We start from the raw sequence: 11061 nt of genomic DNA on the forward strand, positions 1-11061 counted from the left end.
TATAGCCTAGATATCATTGTTTGTTCAGTGAGCCATTCGCAGCCAGCCATTCGGGAAGCCTTTATTATGTTAATCTAAGTCAGGGTTTGTCCTGTTTTTCCTTGTTCACCAAGCCCAGTGCGTGTCAAGCCGATCAGGTGGACCCCTGACGGCCGGGCTGCCAGCGAAGCAAACCAAACTCACGTTGTCTTGGGCGCGTCAGACCCGCTCGTCGGCGCCAAGTGGAAAGTCAGCGGATAAATCGCACAGAGATTTGCACTGAGCGGTCTGCATCAGGTGAACGCGCACATGCGCAGGCGCGTGGTATCTCGGTAGGCAGGCCATCGGGACGTTAGCCCCCCCCCCCCCCCCCAACCATAACAAGCCTCAGCGCTGAAGCGTCGGAGGAGTTCTGCAAGGCAGCTGTCGGTCGACAGCCTGACTGCGAGGTTTTCGGACGGCGTGGCACGGAAAGGATGGGGCATTCAGGCAGTTATGGTTCTACGGAATGACTGCGACGCGGTATTAGTATCGCGGATGAAGAATTTGTTCTGACTTCTATTCTCCTGTAGTGTGGAAGATTGTACACAACTTTTCGGCGAGTTGATTGGTCGTTAGTCGTCAAGCGTCATTGAGTTCTGGGACAGACTTGATGGCATTTGGCTTTCAGTAATGTAGCTATCATAACCCAAACTTTGTGCTCGGCATTGCTGGAATTTGAACCCGAGTCTCCTGATTACGAGCCCAGCATTTTACCACTGAACAAAGTGGGAAGGAAAAGGTTCCGTTTTAATGACAGACGTACGTTGCGAGGTACATAGCACAATCCGCTCGCCGTTTACACGTCATCCAGAATGGACCCACAGCGTCGTAGTCGTGTCTGCGTTCTTCTTTGGCTCTCCACCGCCAGGTGAGAGCGATCCGAGCCTTCTCGTACCGACTGGTGGTTACAGATAGCCACGCGGTGTCCTGGTCAGCTGGCTGAAGGGCCGGTGGACCTCCTTCACCACATCGATGGAGTCGATGACGCCGCCCGTCCCATCCACCGAGACCTGCTCCATGGACATGTGGGAGCCGTTGTGGAACGTCATACGCGTGTAGCCATAGTGGATGCTGCGGAAGGCACTCCATGGCGCCCGGAAAGGCCAGAACGGGTTGTGGTTCTCATCGCAGCCCTGTGGAAAGCAGACAGACGATTAAAGGGAACGTTTCGCATTTAAGATATTGAAGCAATCATTACATATGATGAAACAAGCTCAGTTATGGCTATCATCATACTTTTAGGTAGAAAAGGCTGCTCTAGACAACCCAATTTCACTGCTTAGTAAATATGCTCCTCGATAACCCGTTGTTTGATTACGTCATCACACCTCGCACGACATTGGATGAGACCCGGATGCCCGCCGTTATATCCGGAGATGGTGCTTGCGAACGCCAGATACAAACGGCTCGGCCATTTTATTTTTATCGGGATTGATCGCCGCCCGACTTATGGAATGACGGGACTTGAATGACGTTATTATGACGTCATGCATGCCAAGGTTAAATTGAAGTATTCCCTTCGGGGAAGTCTCTCAATTTTCGTGGGCGTTTAGCTGAAAAACTAGAGGGGTTTGGGTCTTAAGGAAAGAGCTGTGAACTACACCGAAAGATCTTCAAAATGGCTACATCACTTCAAAACCCCATAGAAATGTGGAGCACTCCCTTTAAGCCGCCAGCAAAGTAAAACAGGGGGCCAATGGTACTTAAAGAAATTAATCTCGATAAAGTTGACCGCTTCAGCTAACAGCGCTAGTCCGTTACCATACATCCGATGGGGCATGTTTCCCGCTAGTCGCGAAATACTGCACTCCACAATCAGTTCCATATCTTCTTCATTCAACTTCCTCATCAGTAAGCAATCATCCGAACCCCGACCCGCCAGCCAGGGAGCGTTTGGACGACCCTGACGTGCCGCGGCTGACGGCAGACCCTCCCCTGAGCTCGCCGCGCCGCTCCTGTGAGGCCCACCTACCGCCGAGCCGGTGGTGATGTGTACCGGGGCGCCGGGGTTGAGGTACGGCTGGTCAACAGTGCCTTTGTAGACGGTGTAGTTGTAAATGGGCCAGAGCCGCTCGTACGAGTGCTCGTGTGCCCAGATGGCCAGGTCGACGCCGTACTCCATCAACAGGTCCTCCATGCCGGGGCTGCGGGTGCGGCAACGCCACGGTGCAGTGGGTGAGGTCAGAGAAATGTTCATGACGTGTAGGAGCAAACCCGCAGAAAGCACGGGTCAACAATACCCCATTGTCCATTACTGTATGCAGTTGCGGAGATGTACCACAGCAAAGCGCTCCTTTATTTTAAGAATCATTGCTTAAGAGTGCTTTATTCCAGCGCACTGCAGACAGACGTCTATCTGGTTCCGACCCCGGTTTAAAAATTTGCTAGAGCGACCCCAAACTTGGAACCCCAGCAGCTGAAGCAAGCTTCACCCCGGTCAAGCCTCGCTGAGGACCATCCCCCGTTCCCAGCGTCCTGTCCCTGTGGCCACGCCGACGCGTGCTCACATGTTGCGCTCCGGTATGCCGACCCTGAGAAGGTCGTGCGCCTTGGTGCAGTCGTCCTGGTTGAGGTTGGTGCAGTACATGGGACGGTGGCCGTACACCACGATCCAGGGTCTCTGAGCGCGCGCCGATGGTTCGCTCGCCATCTGAGCAGGTCGGCTCCGGTCAGGTAGGGTGTGACGTCACACGCCGGCCTGGCTCGGGCGGCCGCGACAACGGGACGCTTGTGAAGCTTCGGTGAAGCTGATGGGTGGGAAGCTGAGACTACGGACAACGTGTGCAAGCAGGGCCGCGACGACGGGACGCTTGTGAAGCTTTGGTAAAGCTAATAAGTTTGTGAAGGGAGGATGCAGTGAACGTATGAATGGAAGTTCAAACGGAAGCCGTAATTACCTCGTGTTAAGCAAGACTGCAGTGAATGTACTGAAGCTGTAATTACCTCGTGTTAAGCGATGACTGCAGTGAATGTACTAAGTGAAGCTGAGCAGCCAAGGAGCTACATTTGACGGAGACTTCAGTAAACGTGACGCAAGCATTGGTAGGTAAGAAAAAACTAGGAAACCCTTCTGAGAACGCGTCAACTATGCTTTGTTATTCGCAATGTCACCTTTCGACCGAGTCAACGGCACGGTGGCACTGACGCAACCGCGTAACGCGAACACAAGTCCGATACCCAGCCAGATGCCGTGTACCTCTCGCACTCTCCTCGGGAAGGTGACAGGTGCGCACGAGGTCAGGAAGATCGAAAGCACTCGCGACGATAGCAGCGCGGGAGAATTATTGATACGGCGCTGTCTGTCTGTTCACACATTCGTGGCGTTACGAGCGCTACCTGCCTCGAGTCAGATTTGTTTAAAGGTATGTTGAATTGCTGCTGGCGTCGCGTACCCGCAAATCTGCTTTCATCCAGTTGATTTGGTTGACAGCCTGTCCATAGCCATAGCTGGTATAATAGTAGAACTCTGAGGACACGGCCACAAAGTGGACGGGACCCATGTCAAAGCTGAAGAACATGCTCTCCGCCTCTCCAGGCATGCTGAACCTGGAAATAAAGACGTCACATTGGCTCATCACAAAACCAGCTGATGATCGGTCGCTGATGTGCCCAGTGACTCGGTGACGGCGACAAACATGCCAGACCGACGCCAGAGACGTCAGCGGAAATAGCCAACCCGACAACGAAGATCATCATGTACCCTCCTGATCAGTTAAGTTATTGCCAGTCATGGTAATCTTCCTCGATTTGCATGTACACCCCCCTCGTGGCACCCAATTGCGATACTTTCTCCGGACGTTTGGCCTTCCGGGTGTCATGTCGGTGACGTTGTCCCGGTGGTCCATCCCGTCCCTCGCACCTGCTCTGTTAGTTGGAGGAATTTTCAGCCTCTCCAACTTCGGCGACTGTTGCCGTAGTTCGAGAGGATGCCTGGCCGTCCCTGGCCCCGAACCAACATCTGTAGGTGGAGAGGTACTCATAACGACTCACCTGTTCTTGTAATTGGAGAAGTTGCCGGCCTGCTCGTGGTTGCCGGGGCACGTCATGTACGGCAAACGGGCGGCGATGGGCTGGATCTGCCGCATGAACTGGTCGCTCACCTCGCCCTGATGGCTGTCCATGTCATAGGCGAAGTCGCCCACGTGAAGCGCGGCGTCATACAGGCCCTTCTGCGTGTCCTCCTCCAGTTGCGGCAGCGAGCGAGCGTTCTGACCAGCCGGTGTCATCGTCAGAGACAGGACCAACATGGTTTAATTGCTCGCGACGTAAGTGTGGCCTGTCTTGAGTATTGCAGCCATTTTAAGGTCGGGCCTAAACACGCGCGACATGAGACAAGCCAGGACTGGCTCTGGAACTGCTCGCAAGGAACAGCTTGCCAACAAGTCCACACCGCACCTGTACTGCATACCCACCACGGAGCCGAGATCGCCGTAGACGACAAGCCGTGGACTCCAGTCGATGCCGGGCTTCATGGCCGTGAACTGGAAGACGTCTGACCAGCCTTCGGGACCGCTCACTTGGTACGAGTACTGCTCACCGGGCTCCAGACCCGTCAGGTTCACGCTGCGTGCGGATCAGGGGCAACATGGGTGTCCAGATACCTGCAAGCCTGTCAGCCTCTCACAATGCGCTGCTTTGAGGGTGAATACGAATGTGCCAGCTGTGACTTAAAGTCCAGCCTCACGGTAGCTGTTTGAGATCACCTAACAAGTAGCATTTATGTGTTGCGGCAAGCCATTCGTATGGCGTGTAATCGACAAAATATGCTTCCAAAGCAATGCCTTTATCAACAGCGAGTTTTTGCAGTGCTTAACAGTTTATACCATACAAGGTTCGCCACAACATGGTCTCCTCCCTCTCTCCCTCTTTCTTTCTCTCTCTCTTTCTCTCTCTCTCTCTCTCTCTCTCTCTCTCTCTCTCTCTCTCTCTCTCTCTCTCTCTCTCTCTCTCTCTCTCTCTCTCTCTCTCTCTCTCTCTCTCTCGCTCTCGCTCTCTCTCATGTAAGGAAGGTTTGAATCAGGGCGGCTCTTTTACCAGGGGTGAGTTTGCTCAATCGAATACACCCTTTGCTGGAAAATAAAGCGGCATGATGCGGTGGCCAAAACTATTGCTGAAATAAGTTCTCGGGTGAAAGAATGATCATCGTTTTTGTTACAATAATCTCTGATGCTCATTCTAGGCTATTTACCGGTCTTGCGTTCCATGTGCTCAAGCTGAGAAAGAAACGTCGAAGACCGATGGACAAAAGACATAATCAGGATCGAATATGTTCTTGCTACATCGAAGCCTTCTGAAGGTTAAGCGCAGCTGGTGTTGCGCGGTACCGCCAGCGCTGGTTAGTCGGTCACCTCTGATCGGACGAGGCCTGTGGTTTTGGAAACTGTACGGCTGATTCATACCGGACACAGGCCATTGAAGCCCGATGAACCCCTGCCGTCACAGATTGGGGACATGCGTCGGGGGCTGGTGTTTACTGAAAGTTTATCGGCCCGTCACTCATCCTCGCTATCTCCCTCCTCCCTCCCCGATATTTCCCTCTCCTTTCCTCCCTCTCTCTCTCTCTCTCTCTCTCTCTCTCTCTCTCTCTCTCTCTCTCTCTCTCTCTCTCTCTCTCTCTCTCTCTCTCTCTCTTCTTCTCTCTCTCTCTCTCTCTCTCTCCTCTCTTTCTCTCTTACTCTCTCTTTCTCTCTCTCCTCTATCGTCTCTCTCTCTCTCTCCCTCTCCTTTCTTCCTCTCTATCTTCCATTTCTCTCTACCTTTCTCTCTCCTGCTCTGTTTCTACCTCTCTCATTTCTTTTCCCTCTCCACCTTTATCTTCCGTCTTCACCTCTCTCTCTTCGTTCCCTCTCTTCGTCCTCTATCCCTCTCTCTCTGTCTCTCTCCTTCTCTCTCTCTCTCTTCTCTCTCTCTCTCTCTCTCTCTCTCTCTCTCTCTCTCTCTCTCTTTCTCTCTTTCTCTGTCATGCCCGATAGTTGATGCTCCAGCCATCCCGACGATGAAGGCCAAATTGCCAAGTCAGAGACTGGCACCATATCACCTACCGGTGAATGTACTGCTGGTGGTGATCGGCCCCCTGCACAAAAAGTGTCGAGAAACCGGTATTCTGTAACATGTGTTATTTCGTTAAACAAATGTTATATCCTTTGGCCGCCGAACAACAATGCAGACTTAAGTTATGCAGCCTGCCCACACACGAAAACAGTACATTTTTAATCCATTGCAATTTGCAATCCTCACATAGGTATTTTAATGAGCTTTTATATGTTTTATGCGTCGTAGACCCTTATTAATTTCCAGATTGATTTTAGACTGTACACCTGACCACTCCCACTTGTCCGACCATAGATTGTGATTACATACTATGGTTTGTAATCGAGACAGTGAATCTATTGGAATAAACTGAGACAAAGTTTTCCTGAGCACACAAATTAATGATGAACTTTGAGGCCTGTTGCATTGCACCAATGTTGATATTCGTGACGCGAGAGTAGTTTTTCTTTTGATAGGCCAAGAAAATCGTATTCGATACTAGCGCTATCTATTTTTGGCACTGGGATCATCCCACAACAAGTCTCAAACTTGCCACTTTCCATACTTCTGGTGCCTGGTGGACTAAGTATGAGATAGATATCATGAATAATGCCAGCAAAACATTGCCAAATAGCTTAAGCTAACTTTTTATTAAAGAACATTAATTTTTGGTAAAACGCCAAAGCTGTGCGGTTACGAGAATTCTCCAGCAGACCGGGGTGGGTTCAAGCTTGCGATTGCTAGCGCATCATTGTAATGATGATTTGCATTGGATATGTGTGGGTGTGGGTGATTATTATTATTATTGTGTGGGTGATACGTGTTTGCTGGAGTTTAGTTTTGCCGGTACTGAAACATTTCTTTTGAACAGCTACTTGCATAAGCATGTTGAAGGCTACCCGGTCACGCACAAAACATTTTGTGATAGGCCACCCGGTTTCACTGTCCCACCACCAACTACCGATTACTGGCGCCGGCTGCAGACGCTTCGATGGCAAATTCCAGGCCGCCTCTCCGCCAAACACAAGCCACCAATCGCACGCGTTCTCCGCCAATCAACAGCCAGAACTGGTACTGGGCCCGATGCAACCCGCAAATCACATCCCGCAAATTTGAGTCGCCGGCGAGCTGGCACCTCCAATCCACAGTGAGCATCGCTGCCATAGTTTTGCTCTGGATAGTTATCTCGACACCCAAATGGGCGAGGATGCGTAGCGCCGCGGGGTGTTGATGGGTTCGTAACGTGTGGGCGGCGGGTTCGATTCGCGGGACGGCGGCGGACTTTTGTTTGATATACATGTTACAAGCTTGATATACATGGTCCTACAAGCTTGCAATGGTACAGGGGAAATTGCCCCTTTTCCCCCTCCGGTCCACCCCTAAAATCACATGATCACAGTTTAATGGTGGAGCGATCGCTTGCTTTTCCTTGTTACTTTCATAACGCGAACGCATGCAGTCACTGTATGTGTAACGTTGGAATCACACATCCTCCACTGCGAGACCTCAGAGACTGCGAGCTGCGGAACAAAGTGCAGGCTTCGCTGGCCATCTCGCCCTATCTGGCTCACACTAGGAGTGCGACCCGTGCGCACTACCGAGGGCGTCTGGGGCTGGAGCTGGAACTTCGACAGGATGTGCACCCCAGCTGCGGCGGTATTTCTGCTACCTGCGATCTCCGCCAACATGCGTTTTTGGGTTTCCAGTCTGTGAACAGCTACTGTTTGGGCCGGTGCACCGAATACGCAGGCTCGGCAAGGAGCAAGATGTGCATGAGATCACCCTGACCCCCTCCCCCCTCCCTACGAATGTGGTACAGGCTGCAGAACTTGTATTAAGTTGTACGTCAGACAATATATTCTGAGTCATATGCTATGCATGGCCGTGCTTGCACCACGTAAGTTGTCTCAGAGAAATGAACGTTGAATGCCATACTAACCAACATTCTCGTACAACGAGCTCATACTCAACAGCACATTAAATTTCCACCATATGGCAATGAATCCGGCAATGCCTGATCGCATATTTGACATTATGTAGACCGAGACATTGTCGGACGACGGCTTAAGAAGCGCTCAGAAGCATCGTTTCCATACACCAAGGTATTTTATATCGCTTGCTGCCCACAGTTTGGCGTTACCTGCCGCAACGAACGCCGCCCAGTATGAGGTGACTGCAACGCTTGGCGTCGGCTTACAGCGATATTCCGATCGGCTCGCGCATCACGAATTTAAGTTTTGGGGAACAACTTTTGCTATGCCGTGTACGTTTGGACTCCTGCGCCAAAGAATCTCTTTGTCTCAACTGATTTTGTTACTGATGACACACTCTACTACATACGTTCAAGTACCATTAGCACTGGCTTTCATCTGGTGCAGGCTTTTTAATAGAGCATTTCAATGTAATTCGGCACACAATCGACGGCTTAGCTTGTCTTCATCAAACCGAAAGCAGATTTACGCCATGCATCGGCATGCCATCCACCTGCACCATTACACAACTTATATAAGTATGTATACTTCTGTACAGAAACCAAACGGAATACAAAACGGAAAGTACTACCTTCCATTAACGTCTCTAGCTGCGTCAATCACAAGTTTATGGGCGCATTATCTCGACTATTTGCCGCCATGAACATCGCGATGCTGCTTCAGTGCGTTAATACCTTTCCTCGCCTCCAACCTCCGTGGTTCTTTGTAGACAAAACATTGAGGTGAGGGAGGGAGCCCCGTCCTATCTATGCCGTCTTCATGGCACACGCTGCTGACCTGACCTGACCTGACCGGCTGCGGACGCTTTCGCCCCCCTCTCGCCGCCTCACCTGTGAGTCCAGCTGGGCCCGGCCGTACCGCACCACCGTCTCCCACTCGTCGGCCGTGCTATAGGTGACCGTCACTGCAGTGATGTCGCGGGTGAAGGACAGGTGAATCTGCTCCGGCTGCCTGCCGACCGCTTGACAGCAAGGCGCCAGCAGCAATAACGGAAGCAGCAGCAGCAGCGGAGGCGGCGGCGGCGCACCTGGCGGTCTCATCTCTGGCTGCTGGACGCGGGTGCCCCGGGGCGTCAGGAGAAGCCGGCTCCCGTGCTGCAAAGGTTCGGCAAAGGGACAGGGAGCAGCTCCCGTGCTGCCGAGCTCCAGGGAGGGACGGGGAAAGACGGGGAAGCAGCCGACATAAGTACGCTGCGAGGTACGTTTGACTGACTGGGGAAGAACGCTGGTGAGATTGGGGCTGGTGCACAGAGCACGTTGAATGACGGCACCAGCAGACGAAGATATCGCCACAGCATGTAGCAGTAGACAGAGTTAAACCACATCCTTCGACATGTGGCCGATGCAGCACTATTTGACAGGGTAGAAGCGGTTGCAGTACTGAATCTGTCTCCGTCTCTTTTTCTGGGTGTGGACGAAAAGAACGTCGGGCTATTTCACACTATCTCAGACACACTCTACTTTAAAGGTGCGCACGGCGTCTGCAGTTCACATCAGGTGGCTAGAAAAACGACACTTTCGGAATTGTAACCATAACTATCTTTACTCGCCTGTCGTAATGGGTCCCATTCACTTTTGCTTGAAAGTTCCTCCAAGCAGCATCACGAGCCATGTGTGAGAATGTTACACAATCACCATCTATGACATCATGCTCATTATGATGTCAAACATACCTTAGTGGAAGTTCACGATGTATCTGACAGCAACGCGTTGCCATAAATGCCGAAAAGATTTGAGGGGAACCTAGATTGCTATATTTTCTTAGTGCGTCCGATACCACCTGAGACGCTGCCAGGTGTCAGGAAACGTTTACGTGGGTAAACATCTAGCACCGCGTGCTTTCGTCTTATCAGTTCACTACGCACACATGCCTCTTTCATCGGTGTTCACTGCTGTATCGGTATGACTACATCTGACGCTGTGAGCACGTCTGAGAGTGCTAAGCACGCTTGACAGTGGGAACACGTCCGACAGTGTGAGCACGTGTAAATGTGTAAGCACGCCTGACGGTCGAACACGTCCGACATTGTGAACACGTATGACTGTGTAAGCACGCCTAACAGCGGGAGTAGGTCAGACAGCGTGAACGCGTGTGACTGTGGAAGCACGCCTGACTGTCGGGGTACGCCCGACGGCATGAGCACGGCTGGCAGTGTAAGCCCGCCTGACTGTCCGGGGTACGCCCGACAGTGTGAGCACGGCTGGCAGCGTAAGCCCGCCTGACTGTCGGGGTACGCCCGACAGTGTGAACACGCCTGACAGTGTAAGCCCGCCTCACTGTCGGAGTACGCCCGACAGTGTGAACACGCCTGACAGCGTATGCCCGCCTCACTGTCGGGGTACGCCCGACAGCGTGTGCACGGCTGGCAGTTTGCACACGTCTCACAGCAGGAGTGTGTCTGGTGACGTGACTACGTCTTACAGTGCTGGTCCATTTGACATTGTCACCAACATCGCCGTGCAGATAAACATTTTTGAGTGCTTCGACACTCAGTAGAGTGTTCCATATTTATATGGAGTTTTTAACTGAGATAGCAATCTTGAAGACCTTTCGGCATTCTTCCCAGACCTGCCCTTCTTAAGACCTAATCCCGTCTAGTTTCTGAGCGACACGCCTGCAAAAATGGGAAAGCTGTATCGGCGAGAGCATTTCAATAGTCACCTTGGCATTCATTAAATGACATCATGACGTCATTTAAATCCTGCCATTCCATAAGTCATGCGGCGATCAAAGCTAGGAAGATATAATTGTCGAGGCGTTCATAGTTGGCTTTCGGTGAGCGTTGATTTCCAGATATAACAGCCGTCATTGGTTCTCACTCAATGGTATGCAAGGCACGACGACGTAATCAGTCCATGCCGCATTGAGGAACATTTTTACTTATCAGAGAATTGTGCTTTCTAGAACAGTCTTTTACGCCTAAAAGGACAGCAATAGTTATCAATGAGCTTGTTTCACCATATCTGATGCTTGCTTCAATATCTCCAAATGTGAAACATTCCCTTTAACGCCATGTTCG

The 11061-nt window shown here is 51.6% G+C and overlaps 1 protein-coding gene across 1 annotated transcript; it reads right to left on the bottom strand.

The window, feature by feature from the left end:
- Positions 1-766: 766 nt before the first annotated feature.
- Positions 767-9128, bottom strand: LOC119108691 (acid phosphatase type 7). Its single transcript, XM_037232317.1, has 8 exons — positions 8873-9128; positions 6063-6124; positions 4434-4584; positions 4012-4229; positions 3414-3567; positions 2529-2671; positions 1994-2165; positions 767-1154 (listed from the first exon to the last, which is right to left on the bottom strand). Exons 1-8 carry the CDS (start codon positions 9080-9082, stop codon positions 927-929), a joined length of 1338 nt encoding a protein of 445 aa, XP_037088212.1. The 5' UTR covers positions 9083-9128; the 3' UTR covers positions 767-926.
- Between the last annotated feature and the right edge of the window lie 1933 nt (positions 9129-11061).

This window comes from Pollicipes pollicipes, unplaced genomic scaffold (genome assembly GCF_011947565.3).
Source record: "Pollicipes pollicipes isolate AB1234 unplaced genomic scaffold, Ppol_2.1 Scaffold_6686;HRSCAF=7923_pilon_pilon_pilon, whole genome shotgun sequence".
Taxonomy (NCBI): Eukaryota; Metazoa; Arthropoda; class Thecostraca; order Pollicipedomorpha; family Pollicipedidae; genus Pollicipes; species Pollicipes pollicipes.

Excerpts from the sequence above, each read along its gene's own strand:
- LOC119108691 (XM_037232317.1), bottom strand. The coding sequence starts at position 9,082 with ATGAGACCGCCAGGTGCGCCGCCGCCGCCTCCGCTGCTGCTGCTGCTT. Across the intron at positions 4,230-4,433 it reads ACGGCGATCTCGGCTCCGTG|AACGCTCGCTCGCTGCCGCA; the intron begins GTGGGTATGCAG and ends CCGGCTGGTCAG. Across the intron at positions 2,672-3,413 it reads GGATGAAAGCAGATTTGCGG|ATGGCGAGCGAACCATCGGC; the intron begins GTACGCGACGCC and ends CGACCTGCTCAG.